Source organism: Setaria viridis, chromosome 1 (genome assembly GCF_005286985.2).
Source record: "Setaria viridis chromosome 1, Setaria_viridis_v4.0, whole genome shotgun sequence".
NCBI lineage: Eukaryota > Viridiplantae > Streptophyta > Magnoliopsida > Poales > Poaceae > Setaria > Setaria viridis.
The window spans coordinates 5,875,298-5,895,281 of NC_048263.2; the positions used below are offsets into that span (position 1 = coordinate 5,875,298).

The 19,984-nt window shown below is 45.2% G+C and overlaps 3 protein-coding genes and 1 pseudogene across 4 annotated transcripts; 3 read left to right on the plus strand and 1 right to left on the minus strand.

The window, feature by feature from the left end:
- The first annotated feature begins 568 nt into the window (after positions 1-568).
- LOC117843698 (protein CYPRO4) lies at positions 569-3,383 on the plus strand. The gene is made up of 2 exons (XM_034724369.2): positions 569-2,353; positions 2,794-3,383. The coding sequence occupies exons 1-2, from the start codon at positions 692-694 to the stop codon at positions 3,073-3,075; spliced, it is 1,944 nt and encodes a 647-aa protein (XP_034580260.1). The 5' UTR covers positions 569-691; the 3' UTR covers positions 3,076-3,383.
- A 418-nt stretch (positions 3,384-3,801) lies between these two features.
- LOC140221751 (protein transport protein Sec61 subunit gamma) lies at positions 3,802-7,478 on the minus strand. Of its 2 annotated transcripts, none has more exons than XM_072291693.1 (3): positions 7,277-7,476; positions 7,050-7,179; positions 3,802-4,022 (listed from the first exon to the last, which is right to left on the minus strand). In XM_072291693.1, the coding sequence occupies exons 1-2, from the start codon at positions 7,368-7,370 to the stop codon at positions 7,064-7,066; spliced, it is 210 nt and encodes a 69-aa protein (XP_072147794.1). In that variant the 5' UTR covers positions 7,371-7,476; the 3' UTR covers positions 3,802-4,022; positions 7,050-7,063. The 2 variants fall into 2 exon arrangements, with proteins under 2 accessions (XP_072147794.1, XP_072147795.1); XM_072291694.1 differs by lacking the exon at positions 3,802-4,022 and adding an exon at positions 4,965-5,264 and having other exon boundaries at positions 7,277-7,478.
- Positions 7,479-10,878: 3,400 nt separating this feature from the next.
- Positions 10,879-11,987, plus strand: LOC117843886 (uncharacterized). Its single transcript, XM_034724637.2, has one exon. It carries the CDS (start codon positions 11,263-11,265, stop codon positions 11,833-11,835), a length of 573 nt encoding a protein of 190 aa, XP_034580528.1. The 5' UTR covers positions 10,879-11,262; the 3' UTR covers positions 11,836-11,987.
- Positions 11,988-17,175: 5,188 nt separating this feature from the next.
- On the plus strand, positions 17,176-19,424 carry LOC140221523 (protein FAR1-RELATED SEQUENCE 5-like; annotated as a pseudogene).
- The last annotated feature ends 560 nt before the right edge of the window (positions 19,425-19,984 follow it).

Sequence of the window (19,984 nt, forward strand, 5' to 3'; positions counted from 1 at the left end):
GCGAGATTAAGTCTAATTAGTCCATGATTTGACAATATGTTGCTACAGTAAACATTTACTAATGATGGATTAATTAGGCTTAATAGATTCGTCTCGCCGTTTAGCCTCCACTTATGTAATGGGTTTTGTAAATAATCTGCGTTTAATACTCCTAATTAGTATCTACACATTCGATGTGACACATGCTAAAAATAAGCAAAGGAACCAAACACCCCTTAACGTCTTAGCAATTCTTCCCAACATTATGAGATTTCAAGATTTTAAAGTTTTAAACATAACCAAATCAAAAAACATCTGGAAAAGTCTTCGGGAAAAAAAACATCTGGAAAGCTATTCTGTGCTTTTATTCACTTCGAAATTTTAGTAAGTACAGATCAAACGTTCGAGAGGCGTCTATAAACACCGTACGGTGCTTAAGATCTCAGTTTGAAATTTTTTAAATTAGTGCTGCTGCGTACCGTTGGCCTTCACCTTTCACCTTTCATTTTTGGAAGCCCCCAAGCATCGCGTTTTTTTATTCGTCTCCCGGATCTCCTTCCCCACTTGCAACGCAAAACCCCACCTCCACATTCCTTCCCCTCCCCTCCCCTCCGCCCCCAAATTTCAAATTCCCCACGCTCCTCCGCTTCCCCCACCCGCACCTCCTCGCCGAAACCCTAGCCGCCCGCCGCTCGCCGCCGCCGCCGCCGCCATGGGGGGTTCGCATAGCCGCGAGGACATGGACCTCTCCGACTCCGACTCCGACGACGGCGAGTCCCGGGCCTCCGACAAGTCCTCCGACTACGGCACGCCGCCCCCGGCCTCCGCCTCCTCCAAGGCGGGGGGCGGCGCGGGGGCGGCCACCCCCGCTTCCATCGACGCCATCGACCGCCACCTCCGCAGCCTCCACCTCAAGTACAACGAGCCCATCTCCCCGAACCCTAGCCCCGGGCTCGTCGCCACCGCCAACCCGGCGGCCCTCAACGCCGTCAAGCTGTACCTCCACATCGGCGGCTCCTCCCCCTCCGCCAAGTGGATCGTCTCCGACCGCCTCGCCGCCGCCTCCTTCGTCCGCACCGGCGACGACGAGGACGACGACGCGCCCGCCGCCGGGCCCTGGTGCCTCGTCGTGGGCTCGAAGATCCGGGCCAGGGTCGGGCCCGAGCTGCAGGTCAAGACCTTCCCCGCGCAGCGCCGGGTGGACTTCGTCGCCGACGGAGTGTGGGCCCTCAAGTTCCTCCACGCCGACGGCTTCGGCGACTTCTGCGCCAAGTACCACAGCTGCCTGTTTGAGAATAGCTACGGCGTCGCCGCCACCGACGAGGGCCGCGCCAAGGTGTTCGGGAAGGATTTCGCGGCGTGGGCGCGCCCGGAGGATGGTGACGAGTCCATTTGGGAGGATGCAACCGATGGGTTCTCCCCGGGGCCCAAGGGCAGCCTGATGCCGCCGCGGACCCCCACACTGAAGCCGCTGATGGAGGATCTTAGGGAGTTCGAGGAGCCTGTTGAGGAAGGCAGTGGGATACAAAGTCTTGCGCTTGGCGCACTAGACAACAGTTTCCTCGTCGGGGACTCTGGCATTCAGGTGGTGAGAAATTTTGAGCATGGGATACACGGCAAGGGAATGTCAGTGAAGTTTTCTGGTGGGAGCACGAACTTCTCAACACCCAAGAAGGCGCTTCTCATGCGGGCTGAGACTAACATGCTCTTGATGAGCCCTGCGACTGATGGGAAGCCCCATGCTAAGGGGGTGCATCAACTGGATATTGAGACAGGGAAGGTGGTATCGGAATGGAAGTTTGAGAAGGATGGAGCTGATATTAACATGAGAGATATCACGAATGATAGCAAAGGTGCGCAAATGGATCCATCGGAATCCACCTTCTTGGGGCTGGATGACAATCGGTTGTGCAGATGGGATATGAGGGACCGGAGGGGCATTGTGCAGAACCTGGCAAGCGCGACTGAATCACCAGTATTGCAGTGGACCCAAGGGCATCAGTTTTCCAGGGGAACGAATTTTCAGTGTTTTGCATCCACTGGTGATGGTTCAATTGTCGTTGGGTCTCTGGATGGGAAGATCCGGTTGTATTCGAAGAGCTCTATGAGGATGGCGAAGACAGCCTTTCCAGGGCTGGGTTCGCCGATTACTCACGTGGATGTGACATATGATGGGAAGTGGATACTGGGGACAACCGATACATACCTGATTCTAATATGCACCATTTTCATTGACAAGGATGGAAAGGAGAAGACTGGGTTTAACGGGAGGATGGGGAACAGAATTGCCGCTCCAAGGTTGTTGAAGCTCAACCCTCTGGATTCTCACTTAGCTGGCGCAAACAATAGGTTTCGGGAGGGCAGGTTCTCCTGGGTGAGTATATCTTGCCACTTTTTTACTATGAAATTATGTTCAGATTACCACTGACTATGCAAATGGTTGTTGCACTTCTTTGGTAGCATTCCGATATTGTGCATGATCAAAACTGACAGCATTGGTTATACTGCTATATTCAGTTCACTGCATCAATCTATAAGGTCTATCACCAATTCACTGCATCATGTAGTATGATCATGTACGAGTGCTTCAGCTGTACATTGGTGGTATATTCCGTTATGTGCCCTTTGCTTAGTTATAATGCTTGGGCCTTTTTTCCCTGTTTAATCACACCCTTGACATTCAATACATGTCTTCTGTGGTTTTACAGTTGTGTATTTCTGTTTTCTGATTAACGAAAACCCATTAATCACCACCGTTAGTGTTCATGTGCATTTATTTACTGGTGACCCCTCATCCCTTGTCCATGCGCACAGGTGACGGAGAATGGGAAGCAGGAGCGGCACCTGGTGGCCACAGTGGGCAAGTACAGCGTGGTGTGGAACTTCCTGCAGGTGAAGAACAGCCACCACGAGTGCTACCAGTACCAGGAGGGGCTCAAGAGCTGCTACTGCTACAAGGTGATCCCGAAGGATGAGTCCATTGTGGCCAGTCGCTTCATGCACGACAAGTACGCCATCAGTGACTCTCCTGAGGCGCCACTGGTTGTGGCCACGCCCATGAAGGTTACCTCCTTCAGCATATCCAGCAGGCACTAGCTCCGTGCTGTTGCTGCCCCCTTTTCGTTGGGCCTGGTCGATTGGTTCGCATGTTGTGCCGTGTAACTCACACCTGCAGATAATCTGTTTTCATTTCGTTTTCTGGGTAGACTTAACTGTTATAAGCGTGGTGACTATCTTCCCGTTTGATTGGTTTCCATGTTGTGTCGTGTAACTCACACCTGCAGTAGTCTGTTTCGTTTTGTTTTCTTGGTAGACTTAACTGCTACAAGCTTGGTCACCATCTTGTCATGATTTGTTGGAAGATCGAGAATTCTATGTATGATGATTTGTTGGAAGATCGAGAATTCTATGTTTCCTGATGAAAATTGACTACCTTGTCATGTTGTCATGAATTTTTGGAATATCGAGAATTCTATATATGACGATTTTGTTGGAAAATCGATAATTCTATGTATGCTGACGAAACTTTTCTGTTCATTTTCTAAATCACTTTCATTGTCACTCATTGCTCTTTAATTTAGTATATGCAATCTCGTGGCTTTGGCACTGATGTACGAACATTACATTCACAATTTTTTTAAAAAAATCCTGTTAAACCAACCATACTACCACTGAGCGTCAGAAACCTGCAAGCAATTCACAAACAAATCCATCCTTGTTTAAACCAACCATGCTACGGTTGCTACCACTGAACAGACATCATCAGAAACCTTCGAGCAATCAAGAACGGAACCAAACTAGCACAACCGAGAAGACAACAGGTGAGGAAACGGTAACCATTGGATTTTGTCACCTGTTAATTCACGGATGTATCAAGGTTCCAACAGAGCTCCAGGTCTACCAATACAATCTTTTGAGAAAACAGAAAGGAGTTGGCCTTAACAAAAGGAAGTCCTAAAGGAACTGCTTTACGATGTCCGGGCTGCAAACTGGTGCTGCTTCCAAGGTATTTGACGCCATTGTCCAGTCCTGCAGCCCCTCAACTGCACCAGAGGCAACAAAATAAACATTAGAACAGATCATGCTGCTCCGTGGGGCAGAATGCATTCATCTAAAGCTCAAGTCCATAAGAAAAATTTCTGACAGATAGTGGTGGTAGACAGGTCAGAATTAACCTTTTAATTACACAAATAGTTGAGTGAGATTGCGTGCATCCATGGATTGTCATTTCATTATGTTCGCTAGTAGAGAGCATCAAATAGGAAACAATATTTTTGACAAATGATCAAGTATTCGAGCAAACCATGATTCCTAAAATCCCATATTTATGAAGGAGGTGCGCCCTGCCCAATAATCTGGCCAATTTGGTGTACATACAAGTTAAGCTCACACCATCACGAAAAATGGCTCAAATAGTGTCTTGACATGTTACAGGGCTGACCCAAGACCATGCAGGACCATACAGACGGTAGAGCTTACAGCTGAAACGTTAGCCAAAAACAGCTGGCTATTGGTTTTAAGTTGCAGACTTAAATGCTTAACATACAATTCTATGTTCGAAAAGTGCATCAGAAGAATTCGCAGGATGTTAAAGAAACATCATTTTGTTTATCACCATCAGCTATATATTTACCATCAGAAGTTCCAAAGTCTATCTGGTTAACCCTTTCTGGAGCCAGAACTTAACCATACTGAAAAATCAGGTTAACTGGTCTATTTAACCAAGTGAACAACACGGAAGTATTCCAAGGACACACAGGTAGAACTTGTCCCTCACTCCAACAAGGTCAAAGTTTCAACGGCAACAGGTACTCATTAGAAACTAAAATTGGCTACCAAGCCAAGCCAACGAGGTTAGACATTTGTAGACGTTACAATTCACAAACACTAGTGGTGGATTACCCTGAACGCATACACGCGAGCCTTGTTCAATCTCCGCAGGATCAAATCACATGACTCAAGATGATGAAATCATTCTAAGCATATTTTTCGATAAAGGAAGTTTTTATTAAATTTCAAGGGCATTACATCGAGTTGATACAATGTCTTGAAATACTTCCAACCTCTGCATAGCGGGATGCACACAGCCTAATAAGAAGAGAGAAAACCCAAAACACACTTTAATGACAATCGATCCGTAGACTAGACCGCCACCCATGTGCCAGGGTAAAGAACTCCTTGACCACCTGCGCCAAACGTAGCGATGCCACAGCAACCAAATCCTATGAGGCTGGCTTCTCTAATACGGCCCATGTACGGAGCAAGTGTATAATCGAGTAGATAACCTGCATTGGAGAAGGGTTATGTTTATTCCCGAAGATAATATCATTTCTGCATAGCCATAACGACCAGCAAGTAGCAGCCACTCCTAGAAGAATTAGCGGTTTCAATTCTTTTTCAATACCCCATAGCCAACTCCCAAACATATCGGACACACTACGAGGTTGAGACAAACCTAAAGCCGCATGAATCATAGACCACACTACCCGAGCAAAGTGACATTCGAAGAAAAGGTGTTTAATTGTTTCATCTTTGTGGCAGAAGCAACAAATTTTGCTTCCTTGCGAATTGCGCTTTGCTAAGTAGTCTTTTGTTAGAATTACTCCTCTTTGCAAGTACCACATAAAGATCTTTATTTTCAAAGGGGCTTTTAATTTCCACAGGCACTTGTTTCAGTTAGGGACATCACTATGAATCATTGCCAGGTAATGAGATTTCACTGAGAACTGTCCATTTGGGTGTAGGTTCCAATGAAACTCATCGCATTCCTGACTTAGCACAATGTTAGCAATACGTGGAACCGGTTCGTTCCATGCTGTTAACTTACGGCCTATGAGATCTCTTCGCCAAGAAATGTTTAATGGTGAGGTGCTGAAGACTTCTGTCACTGTATCCTGTTTGTTTCGGGCTATATTATACAAACAAGGATATTGTTCTCGCAGTGTTGAATTTCCCAACCATTTATCTTCCCAGAACCTAACCTGTGTCCCATCCTTAATTAAGAAAGTACCAAACGTAGAAACTCATGTTTAACCTTCATCAGGCTAGCCCAAAAATGTGAGTCCCCATTCTTCCATTGCACTTGTGAAAGTGGCTTAGAGCCAAGGTACTTGTTACGCAAAAGTTGTTGCCAAGTCCCATCTGTTGTGAGTAGCTTAAAAATACATTTGCTGAGAAGTTCTTTGTTTTTTATGTCTAAATCATGAATTCCTAGACCCCCATGATCCCTGGGTTGGCACAAGATACTCCATTTGTCAAGACGGTACTTTCGTCGTTCGCCATCACTTTGCCAAAAGAATCTTGAGCGAAAATAGTCTAGTTTCTTAAGCACCCCTCTTGGGATCGCGAAGAAAGACATCATATACATAGGTAAGCTGCTGAGCACTGAGTTAATCAGTGTTAGTCATCCTCCTGTACACAGGTGTTTACCTTTCCAGCTGCTGAGTCTTTTCTCAAAACGTTCCTCTACCCTTTTCCAATTCACATTTGATAGTCTCCTATAATGTGTAGGAATACCCAAATACTTCATTGGAAGAGCTCCTGGGTTGCAGCCAAATAGTTCAGTATACTGATCGATTGATTCTTGTGCTTCACCAAAGCAAAATATTTCACTTTTATGGAAATTTATTTTAAGCCCTGATAGTTGCTCGAAGGCACAAAGCAATAGCTTCATGTTACGTGCTTTCTCCAGGTCATGCTCCATAAAAAGAATTGTATCATCAGCATGTTGTAGAATAGATAGCCCATTATCAACTAGATGCAGTACTATTCCACTGATCTGACCATCAGCTTTGGCTCTGTTTATTAAGACCCTAGCATGTCGACCACAATGTTGAACAATATTGGAGATTGAGGGTCCCCTTGTCGAAGGCCTTTCCTAGCTTGGAAATATGACCCGACATCCTCATTAACATTAACAGCTACACTACCACCCGAAACAAAAGATTCAACTCAGGAGATCCACTTGGGTGAGGAACCTTTCATTCAAATTGCACGTATGGGGCACACAAAATTCGACTGAAGGAGGCTACACTACAGATCCGGGAGAGGCGTGAGGCGCCAAAAAATACCTGCTGGAATTGGATCAGCCTGACCCGACGATGATGTTGTTGATGGGGATGAAGATGAGCTTGACGAAGAAGCCGACGAAGCCCATGACGACGAAGCCGATCGCCGTCCGCGCCGCCACCTTGGTGAACTCTGCGCGCATCAAAAGCCAAGCACGTCAGATCCGGCGAAAAAAAAATTTCGCAGCCAGCGCATACGAGGATCCGGGATCTGGGGGTTTGGCGGTTACCCTTGCGGTCTGGCTTGTGGCAGCGCTTGACGAGGCGGATGCTGTCCTTGGCGAACTCCCTGAGCGGGTCGACCACCGAGTCCACGGCGTCCATGGCGGTGCGGGGCGGAGGAGATCTCGCGGCCTGTTGGCTTGCTTGGAGTCTGGCTGGAGACGACGACGAAGACGCGGAAATGGCTTTGCGCGTGATTTGCCTTGACGTGGTGGTGCGTTGTCTTATGGTTGATTGGATGGGCCTCTTCGGCTTCCGATTAGGATAGCGTTATAGGCCCGGTTTGTTGGGCCCAAGCTATTCGACCCATCGGGCCCTAGCTCAGCCATGACAGGCCGAGCTCAGAACAGCCATGTTCTTGTGTTGCAGCGATAAACAGGTAGAGACATATCTTTGCTGCATTCAGGCCGGTATAGCAGGCAACTGCTCATCAAATTTTTTTAATGGTTTATGGGAAGCCCCCCGTGCCCTGGTAGATGGAATTTTACTGCTTTCAGGTAAAAAAAAAAGAACATGGACTTGGCTGAGCACTCTGACTTGTGGTTTATGAAACAGTGGCGAGATTGACTGATGTCTCCCAGCGGCACCAGATCCTGCAAGTCTGCAACTATTTTATTCACCAATTCAAGAGGTTGCCAAGAAGCACACAAAGAGGCAACAACAACAAACAGGCCATATACGAGCATATCAGATTCCTCCTGTCTTTCTTCAGACACTGCAGTTCTCAGCAACAGCTCCCAATCCCCCATGCATAGCACCTGAGCACAGGCACTTCCCACAGATGTACACTGTTGCTGAGCATCCAGACCAACCTCCACGTTGAGCAGAATCGGCGGCGGCGGCGGCTGCACACAGGCTGACCTAGAGCCTACAGCCCGGATGCTGAATTCCTTTCCAGTGCGCACTGAATTTCGAAGTGCGATGTGGCCTTGGGCCCTGCACCTGAAGACTGTTTGTGTTTGCAATCATCAGAAAGAAAAAACACTGTATTCCCTGCAAAATTCCTGTAAACAATGGCATTGCTAGGAAAGGATTCTGCTAGTTGCTGCGATGCGATGATCAGGAACGACTCTGAGCTGCTCAGTGCTCCTCGTTCCCGCCACAGTCACAGTAACGCTACAGCGCGGGCCTCGTCGGCGAGCAAGCTAATCGGGCATCGGATATGAGCTCCTTTCCGGCTTGTCTCCCCTCCTCATCTTGCTTTTGGATTTGGGCATCTTCGCTGCCTTTTTGGTGGCTTCGAGCTTATCCCAGAGCGGCAGCGCAGCGGGTACGTAGGCGGTAGGCCTCTGCTGCCGGCTTCGCTCCGGTGGCCGGCACACTCATATGCCAGTGGGACACTGGGTCAGGCCGAGCTGATCGAGCCGCCGCAGCTGCTCTACTATGCATCTAGGAGTAGGAGAATCCCAAGTGGTTGGTTAATCGTGGGAGGATTTTAGTGGCAACCCAAACAAACTGAAGTCCATTGTCTCAACCAACTGATATGCCCCATCAGCGTCAACTTTTTTTTTTTAAAAAAAAGATGAAACGGAAAGGAGAGCTGCTGATTATATTAAACGAGAGAGATCGAGCAAAGAGAACGATGGCAAGAAGAACCCGACAAAACAACAAAGTTAACAACAGTCAGCAACTACTGCCAGCATCACTTCGCATTCTAGCACAAATAAGACGCTGGTTCAGGTAAAAACAACACGCTAAAACACCCTGCTAACGGCAATCCGATCAGAGTGTGACACGCTCGGTGGTGATCGCTGGACTAGTGTGCCAGCCAACCCAAAGATAGCTGCCTGCATGTGACTCCATCGACCCCAAACCAGGTAATCAAAGGGGACCGATCAGTTTAAATCCTTTGAATGGATTCCGTCTGAATTAAGCTTTGAGAGGCCATTAATTGCGTCCGATAGCCCGGTCAGGAAGAAAGGACATGCGTGACCAACAAGGATCGATTGCGATCGCCCAACCAAGTGGCCGGGCTGTCCTCACTTCAGCCGTGTCCCTCTGCGAAAGGTGGCGAAGGTGTGGATGATGCGCCGATGGGGTATGCATGCAGATAGATTCGTCCTCTGTTCTTCACCTTTTAGCGACTCGTTTCTCCCAATGCGTTTTTTTTTTTGGTTTTGAGCGAGAGCGAAAATACATCGTGCATCGGTTTTTCATAAAAAAAAATCATGCAATATAATCATTATTTTGACTTCTGTTTACGAGTAGACTTATCGTGTCGACAACCAAGGAAGCAAAAAAAGAAAAAAAAAAGATTCCTCCTTTCCATAAAGGAAAAATGGGGTTCCTCCCATCCTCATTGTTTAGTTTCCGTGGCGATAAGTTTGCTTTGCTCTCACAAGGTGTGCCTCAATTTGTCTATCTCACAATTTTGATATAAAAACCAGTGAGAGTGGGAAACCTTTTACGTGATTTTCATGTTGTCGTCACCAACAGTGCCCGAGCCAAACGCACTTCTACTTGCAAGGGTCAGGCTCTGATTGTCGTGTACATGTGCCGCAAATATCACGGTATCCAAAAGCTCGAAAACGTTCAAAAACGAAAGGTCATTACCTTTCTCTCAAAAATGATAGCTCCCTCGTCGCCTTTAACGGAAAGCACTGGAGTAGGGAGAAGTCGAACGGAGGAAGTAACACAATTATTAAAGCGTTTCTCCTTTATGATGATTGATGAAATAAACATTAAAAGAATTTCTAGTGGTGAGCTTCTGTTTTTTTTTTTTTTTTTTTTTGGGGGGGGGGGGGGGTGGAGGAGTGGTCAGCTTCTGTAGCTTTTGTGAAATATGCATATGAATTCCATCATACTTTTCATGTGGTTTCGTCTTTTGATTGGTATGGACGTTTACGAAATAAACTGAAACTCTAACACTGCGAAAGTTAATTTCTCTGTAGTGCTCAATTATTGTGGTGAGGTGTGCAGTTTGCTTGTCCTGAAATGAGCAGTGCCGTCTAATCCAGTACTGTAAGATTTTTGTAAACAAATTTTTACGATCAGCGGTCTCTTGATTTTGTTACTAGATTCGGTATATTTTGATGTTCAAAACTTCAAATTGATGTTTAATTTGGTCTAAACTTTTGGTTATCCCACCACGAGAAAAAGAAATAAAGTGAGATACTTTCCTTTTATTCTAGATGAGGATATACACTAGCATGTGAAGGAATCATTCAAAGAGAAGAACAACATGGTATAATTACTCAGCGTTTTTGCTCATACCAATTGCAGGTGTTTGAGTGAGAGGCATAGATAAGCTAAGAAAAAAAAGAATGTGTTGTTGGATCAATCTATTCAATCCCTTTGTAGAGTTCTTTCAACTTACAAAATGGGCAAATTGTAAGCACACGTCGGCAAAAAGCCATATAATGCTGGATCCACTTATGGGGATAACATTCATGTTTGTCGCTCATGGATAAGAACATGACTTTAAATTTGTGAGATTGTAAACAAGTGATAATCCCCACAGATATGCTATAGTACCCCAGCAAAGCTAACACAGTGGTTGCTTTTTCTCACTGATCACCCAGGCAGCCTATTGAAAACAATATCAGGTTAACAAGCCAGTGAAGCAACCCCAGGTGCCCTTGCTCGGAATGTCTTTGCCGTGGGATCGGGGGCAGATCATAATGTACTTTAGCAAAGGAATCAAATTTATCCGTTTTACAAATAACCCGCTAAAAGTTCGATTTATCGATACAAAGTATGAGCGCAAAAATCTTTACTCCACTCCATTTCATTTTTCTCTTCAATTTTCAGTACTAAATTAAACCCTTTTCTGCTTGATTCAATGATTTGTTACCAACTTATTACCATGTTTGTACCTTAATGAAATTCTATATATAGAGGCCTACTAGGCAAGTACAGCCACTGGCTCATATTGCCATTTCACTAACCCTGAAGAACACTTGAGCATCTCTCTCTCTCAGACAGCCAAAACACAAGCAGCAACAGAGACACTGAGCCTCGTGTCACTGGCATGCGCTAGAAGATCAGCGAGACCATGTGGCCTGCCGGCGGCGAGCACCCCATGGCCATGGTCCACGGCCCCGCGGCGGCGTCGCCGAGCTCGGGCACGAGGCTCCCGGCGCCGCACTCGCCGTGGCAGTCCCCGGTGCCGTACCTCTTCGGCGGGCTGGCCGCGATGCTGGGGCTCATCGCGCTGTCGCTGCTCGCCCTGGCCTGCACCTACTGGAAGCTCTCCGGCAACCTCCTCGCCGCGGGAGAGCCGGAGGACGCCGAGCGGCAGGGCGGCACGGGGAGCCGGCGCGGCGACGGCGGCGGGAAGGCCGCGGCGGCCGGCGAGGCCGGGCTGGCTGGGGACCATTGGCGGGAGCATGTGGTGGTCATCATGGCCGGCGACGAGAGGCCGACGTTCCTCGCCATGCCGGCGTCGGGCCGGGGAGTGGACGCCGACGACGTGGCCGTGGACGTGGGCGTGGGATGCGGTGACGGCGACGAGGAGGGGAGGTGCGTGGAGTGCGGGGCGAGATCGCGGCCGGCCGGCGACGAGCTGATGAGCCGAAGCGAGCAGAGTGGTGTTGTTAGCGGTAGTTCTGTGATCAGTGAGAGATGAAAAGCTCGTTTGAAGAGCTGGTTAGCTCTGGTTCTTGCATTTTTTTTTCTTTTTGACGCCTGCTTTTCTTGTATATTCTTCCCAACCGTTGATGCCAAATGTAATTAGCCAGGAACTGGAGCTGCAGATTATCGAGGCCATTGTTTTGAGCATGATTCAAAATTTCAAATTGTTGGAACAAAGAACCGAGAAACAGAAAGAAAAGGTGTGTATGGAGTGGGATAGATGGATGATCTTTGACACAGGGCAGCATGACTTTACTTTGAACAGATAAGTTTCACCGAAAACAGTTCGATTCTTGCGATGAATCGATCGAAATCCCTGAATTCCAAACAGAGCCAAAACAGGTGCCGCGCAAACAAACAGGGAGCCAGACCATTTGGCCACGGACGGTACAACAGAGGACAACTCGCAGCTGAATTGCTCATTGGTGTGCGCACGGACAATTGGACAGAGGTAGCCATCATCCAGCGATCCGAGGTCGAGGAGCATCATCATGGACGTACGGACTGAAGCTCAGGGAAGTGTGCGCTCTGGCTGGCCTGCGACAGCTTCGTTCGGGCCTTCTAGTTCTGGACCATCCATCCGTCGGTCGCCACCAAATCTACTGTCGAGTGTATTGGAGTATTGGACTGTCATCGTGTGGATCAGGATAAATTGTATGGGAAATGAAAAAAAAGTTGTTATTGCGGTTGATGTTTTTAACTTCCTTTTTTTAAGGTGTAACGGGGGAGAGGATCCCCACCAATTGTATTTCACGAGTCCATCAACCCGTATTTCCGCACGGGCTAATATTTTTAAAATCTACTATATTTGAAAATTATTTAGAAATTAAACTTCTAATTAATAATCAAAATTGTTAACCCACCACTCTCTTATTTTTTCAATACTTCAACATAATACTCATATAGATGTCTACTTATCTTTGTCCGATTGTGATTGATTTTTAATTAGTAATTACTCTATACACTTTTTCATCCACATTCACACTTTTTTTTCATTTTGTATCACACCTCCATACATTATGTTTTAGTATAAAAAATAATATTTTTCCTCACTTCCTAACATATACAAGCATAAACTGTCTATAGGGTGATACTCATCATGCGTATATACCTTAACTTAGTATTTTTATATTAACAATGACATAATTAGGTAATTTAGAATCATATATTAGTTTACTTTTGGACATTTCTCGTGAGAACTAACGTTGAGTCTCCAATGATAAAATAAGGTTACATTACTACGCAACTATTACCTTGATCTACCTCTCATTTGTTAAATATTCGAATACAATACTTATATAGATATATACTTATTATCTTCATCTAATTGTGATAGATTTTAGCTAGTATTTTCATCCATATTTATAATCTTTAAATTTCCACTTTACATTGCAGGTATGCGCTTGAATTTATTTAATGAATCCTAAGTTTGAGCTATAATTTAACATAGAAATCTATATTCTCATAAATTCCCCTATATCTTTATCTTTATAAATAGTGACACACATTATGCGCATATAGCTTAATTACTATATCATATACCAATAGTGTAAGAAATAGACGATTTAATCATATATTGTTGTATATTTTTAATTAAAATGATTTAGATTCAAATGTTGGATTACCGCATGTTATTACTTTTAATAATGGCATATGTGGGTAGTACAGATGCAAATTTAAGGGTTACTTTAAGTTAAAAAAAGTATTAGTGGTGAGTAATTTAGTTGCAAATTTAAGGGGTTATTAAATATTATTATAATGGCATAAGTGGGTAATTTTGATGAAGATTAGGGAGTTACTTTAGTTTATTTATATATTGGTATAGGTGGATAATTTATATATAGAATTAGAGGGTTATTTTAAACTATTTTCATAATGTGGGTAATTTTTTAGAAAACATAATAGAACCAATGGCTATGATGATTTAAGTCTACCTATTGATAGCCAGATGATGTTTTGCTTTTTTTTAAGAATTTTTATGATTTTTTTTAGAGTGTCCACCTAGGATATTAGGTGGTTTTATTGGAGGCTTAAAAAAATCTCCAATTAGTAATAGTAAAACGGGGGAGACATTTTTAACATGAACGAGCAGCTAGTAACAAGGTCATTTAGACTCGGGATTTTGAGAGTTAGCAGAGAACAAGATGAAAACTTTGAAATTTTGAGAGTGGGCCACCGCGCACTTTTATATCGGCCCTGTTGGATTTGAGTGGGAGGGCACCTGAAACGTCAAGAATTCATTCATGTACGCCATGCATGCATGCTTAGTGGGCCGACAGCATGGATTAGATGCCCCCGTGGCCTGTCAACTCGCGCAAGATTATATTCTTGACAGTTGACGGGTCAATTCTGCATCAAGAGTACATATGCGCATCGTCTGTCTGTCTGTTTCCACAAAAGTTTCTTCAGAACTTAATTACAACGTGTAGTTTTACTGCTCGGAGCAGTCGAGATCGATCCCGCACGTTAATTAGTAGCTTGTTCGCTTCAGCTTATTCAACTGGCTTATCAGCCACCAAACAGTGTTTTCCTCTCACAACAAATCAGCCGTTTCAGCTTTTCAGCCGGCTTATAAGCTGAAGCGAACAGGCCCTAGAACGCGATGCGTACGCCTACGGGATCCTCGTCACAGTAATCGTGGAGTCTATCTCGATTGAGCAGCCAATGGCCATCAAGGGAAAAAAAATGTGTACATGATCACACTACCAATAAAAGGATGAGCAATTCCAGAAGATCAGGAGGAAGAAATCGCTTCCAGAGCGTAAAAGGCCCATTGGCCGAGGCAATACATTGGGCCAGGCCCATCAGCGCAGCAGATGGAAAGCCTGCTCCCACAAGCACTTTTTTTTTTGCGAATTCCCACAAGCACAATTTGGCAGTCTGCATGCAAAATACTACAGTAGAATGCAACACCTACTAACCTGGAACAGGATGCTCCCGATCAAGGATCAACAGAGATATCAGCTAGTCGTACTCCTTAAGAAACAAAAGGATAAGACCGATAGCGTGAGTGACTGACTAATAAGACCTTAATCTGATACGGATAAGACCTTAATCTGATACGGATGATAGCGTGAGTGACTGACTAATAAGACCGAAAGGATAAGGAAGATACCAGCAAAAAGCTTGAAGCGAAGGCAAAGGCGCAATTCCTTTTCCAAAAAAAAAAAAAGGCAAAGGCGCAAAGCGATGGTGTCCGCCCGCCCACGGCCTTGTCAAGCACTCCACCGATGCAACAAATAGGGCCGCGCGCACGGACCGCAGCTAAAATTGTCTTAACCGAGGACATGGGTAGACGCGGACACGTGGTATTCCTATATGGGAACTTTTTTATTTTTTTATTTTTTATTTTAGCATTTTGCAAAAATATATAGTCGGATGAAAAAATTGCAAACCTAGTCTACTGTCGCCGGCCCAGCCGGCGGTAAGGTGCTTCCGCCGGCCCAGGCGACCAGCGGTAACGGTACACTCCTCCCACCATACTTTCAAAAAATCATAACTAATTCATATCAACTCGGATGGAGATAAACTTTATATGAAAATTGTAGATCTCGACGAGATCTACAACCTTTTAGTTAAAACTTTTTTCATTTGATGTTATATTGGTGCTTAAATAATCAACACAAGTTTCAGATCTAAATTTTTGGATCTGAAACTTGTGTCGATTATTTGAGCACTAATATGACATCAAATTGAAAAAGTTTTAACTACAGAGTTGTAGACCTCAATGAGATCTACAATTTTCATATAAAATTTATCTCCGTCCGAGTTGATATGATATAGTTATGATTTTTTGAAAGTATGGTGCGGAGGGGTGTATCGTTATGGCCGGCTGGGCCGGCGGTAAAGCTCTTCCGCGAGCCCAACCGCCGCCTGGGCCGGCGGAAGTGTCTTACCGCCGGCCCAGCCGGCGACAGTAGATTAGTTTTGTAATTTTTTCATCCGACTATATATTTTTGCAAAATGCTAAAATAAAAAAAATTCCCTATATGGCTTCCGGAAGATTGGTAGGCACTTGACTTCAATGGCTTCAAGATTCGTGCGCAATCTACAGGCCGTACGATCGCCCTCCTCTTCCTCTCCTCTTACACTCTCCCACGCCACTGCTGCCTCCCATGCCATCGAGGATCCGGAGTCCGGTGGAAAGGGCGCGAGATGGGGGGAGCGGCCGGCAGCGAGGTCACCACCGAGGTCTGCGGGGTTAGGATTTCGGGTTCCGTGGAGCTGAGCTCCAATTGCCACCGGTCTTAGAGAAAAAGGTCGGGGGTGGCAGAAGGTTCAGCAACAGTGGCGATTTGGCCGATGATGGAGGTGAGGCAACGCGGGAGCACCGTCGGCCGGGTGGGGCTGGACCCCCGAGGGCTGTGACCGACGGCGGGAGCGACGGGTCACGGCGACGGATGGTGGGTGGGCGGCGCTCTTGCCGCCGGCTGGGGTGGTGGAGGAGAGGGGGGCGGAGGTGGTGGTTGGCCGGAGGAAGAAGAAGAGGAAGGAGATTAGCCGTCCGATGGACCGAAAACTATAGATAGGAGCCTCGGGTAGATGAGTTTATGTCGAATCTGTCCTTATAACCCAGCAACATATCAGGTGCAAACCAACTAACCTGTGCAAACTTGGAAACTACCAATCAGGACCACTAGATGCTGATCCAATGGATGGGGTGAGATATGGGATGATTTTGCGCTTAAGCCCCCCACCTGCCGGCCTTTTTTCCAGAACCCCCCTGGCGATTCGCATGCACCTGTGCCAGGCGGTTGCATCGCGATCGAGCGAGCTGCGACTACGCCGCCAGATTCTTCTGCTGCCCGTGCGCCAAGCCTGATCAGGTGCTCTGCGTTCCTCGCGTGCAGGCCTTACGTCCTCACCAAGATTCTCCTGGAGGACGTCAAAAAGATCTTCAAGACCACCACCGGCACCCTCTTCATCATCCTGACCACTGGTACCTTAATCTTCTTCATCTGCCTGTGTTCATGGCGAGATGCCAATGTATAGGGTAGCACCTCGATCGTATGAGCACTAAACTGAATGTGAACAACTCTGACACCATGCCATGCACACAGGCACTGAGACACAGCACACCCTGACCCAGCTTCCCTTCCCTGCTGCTGGATAACATATTCATTACCTGCTATGGATCGACCAGCAGCAGCGCCTAGGCTTCGACGTGGATGTGGTGGAGAGCGACTGATCGTTTTTGCGTGCGCCCGGTGCGCGGCTCTGGCATGTGTGAGTTCCTTTTCGTGACCTTTCTTTTTGTTTTTGTGGCCCGGTTTCCTTTTTGTTTGATTGCAAGTTTTGTCAATCTGATTGCCAGAGAACGTACTCGGATGGCGTGATGATGTGGAATGACGGTGATAGCCAACAACAGCAGCCATGGATAGGGAACGACGCCCTCTCTGAAGTCGTCGCCGTTGATCCCGCCGTCCCAGGACTTACAGGAAGAAGTTTTGAGGCCGCCGCCATGGATCATTTGAAGCCTGTGGTTGGAATGATATTTGATACACTTACATATGTGGAGAAATTTTACAAATCGTATGCACATGAAGCTGGTTTCTCTGTTCGTGTTAGTCAGGACAAGAAGCAAAATGATGAAATATTATTCAAGCGGTATTATTGTTCAAGGGAAGGGTATAGAAAGGAGAACGTAAAAAATATTATTGACGAATCCGGAAAAAAGAGAAAGACATGGATGGAAACCAGATGTGGTTGTGAGGCACATATTGTTGTCAAGCTTGACAGTGACAAGAAGTATCGGATAGCTTCAATAGTTGAGGAGCACAACCATGGTTTTGTGTCACCAGATAAGAGGCATTTGCTAAGATCCAACCGTAATGTTAGTGATAGGGCAAAGAGTACCTTGTTCAGTTGTCATAAGGCTAGCATTAGCACTTCACACGCATATAGACTTCTCCATGTTAGTGAGGGTGGGTTTCAGAATGTTGGGTGCACACTGAGGGATTTGCAAAACTATTACCGTGACCTCAGGAGCAAAATCAAGGATGCAGATGCACAAATATTTGTGGCACAACTTGAGCGAAAGAAGGAAGTAAATCCTGCCTTCTTTTATGACTTTATGGTGGATGAACAAGGACAACTTGTTCGTGTGTTTTGGGCAGATGCCTTATGCAGGAAAAACTATAGTATTTTTGGTGATGTGGTTTCGGTGGATTCAACATACACCACTAACCAGTATAACATGATTTTTGTGCCATTTACTGGAGTCAATCATCACTTGCAAAGTGTTTTCCTAGGGGCAGCACTCTTGGCAAATGAAAAGATTGAGTCCTATGAATGGTTGTTTAACACCTTTCTTAAGGCTATGCGTGGAGTAGCACCTCATCTAATCATAACAGATGAAGATGCGAGCATGAAGGCTGCTATTGCTCATATTCTACCGGATACAACTCATAGACTTTGCATGTGGCATATCATGGAAAAGGTACCTAAGAAGGTCGGACCCTCTATAAGAGAGGATGAACAGTTCTGGGATAGACTACACACATGTTTGGGGCTTCGAGACTTCAGATGATTTTGAGTCACAATAAAATTCTATCATAACAAATTTTGCACTCATGGGAAATGATTAGTTTTTCACAAAGTTTGCCATGCGTCAATCATGGATTCCAGCATACTTTATGGATATACCTCTAGCAGGAATCCTTAGGACTACGTCACGATCGGAGAGTGCAAATTCTTTTTTTAACTGTTTCATTCATCGAAAATTGACCTTTGTTGAGTTCTGGCTAAGGTTTGACACAGCTTTGGAGTGCTAACGCCAAGAGGAGTTGAAAGTCGATAATGCAAGTCTTCACACCACTCCTAAATTGATGACACCATGGGCCATGGAGAAGCAATGTAACGTGATATATACACATGGAGTCTTCAATAAATTTCAGGAAACAAATCGTAGCTGTAAGAGACCATTGTATTATTCAAGGCATTACAGAGTGTGAAGATATAAAAATTATCACCATCAACAGTCTATCTGGAAAAGAGCGAGTGGTTCAGTTGAACAAGTCAGACATGTTTGGTAGGTACTCCTGTAAATTATATGAGTCCTATGGCATCCTGTGCCATCATATCATACAAGTGCTTAGAGTTGAGAAGAAAAATGAGATACCATCGATTTATATTATGAAGAGATGGAGAAAAGATGTAAAAGGTTTGTATTGTATGATTTTTTTCTATGGCTGTTTTGTACAATAGTCTTGATATTCAATTTTACAAGGATCTATTATTTGATGAAAAAGGTAACTGCTAGATGAAAAGCCTGAAGATCCTATGGAGGTGGCAATGCGGAAAAAGATTTCAGATTCACGCAACCAGTTTGAAGATCTTATCCAAATGGCTAAGAACTCTGAACAAGGGATGGACTTTTGATTTTCTAGTTTATCTAACCTAGTAGAAACTCTCCAAAAGATCATGCCTGCTACGAGAGTTAATAAACAGGATGAGTATGAATCTTTCCTTGGTAGTAAAATTCCAAATCAAGTCAATATACATCCACCAAATGATATCAAGTCGAAAGGGAGATGCAAAAGGTTTAAGAAGAGTAAGGAGATGAAGACTGCAAGCAAGGGTTAAAGTAAATGGACGTGTGGAAAATGTAAGCAAACAGGGGATCATGATGCACGCAGTTGCCCAAACAATGTAGTTGGCTAATATTTCAAGTTCATGTAAACACTTTTTTTACTAGTAACATTATTCAGCTTATTACTGCCAATTTTCAGTGTTTCATTGCATATACAACATGGACATGGAGTTCACTGCAATTTGATCATATTTGTTTTCATTTGTGATTAGAATACAGTCATTGAGAACTTCCAAAACAGGTCCATCCATGTGCAAACAATTCCTGCAGATTAACAATTTCTGCAGAATTTTAGCAATGTTCTCAGAATGCAGATTAACAATGTTAGCAAAATGTTTCCGCTGAGAAATGAAATAGTTGTTTATCTCTTCCTTCTTGGATGTTAGTACTTAGTTCCAGATTATTCCAGTTACTATGTACTGATATTGCATTTTCCTAGCTACAGTTGTTTGTTGTTTTGTATGGCTGTTTATGAATTAGGTATCAGACAATGCACCACTATCCCAGTAACCAGTACACCAATTTGAGAGAAAGGAGCAATCTTTCAACCTGA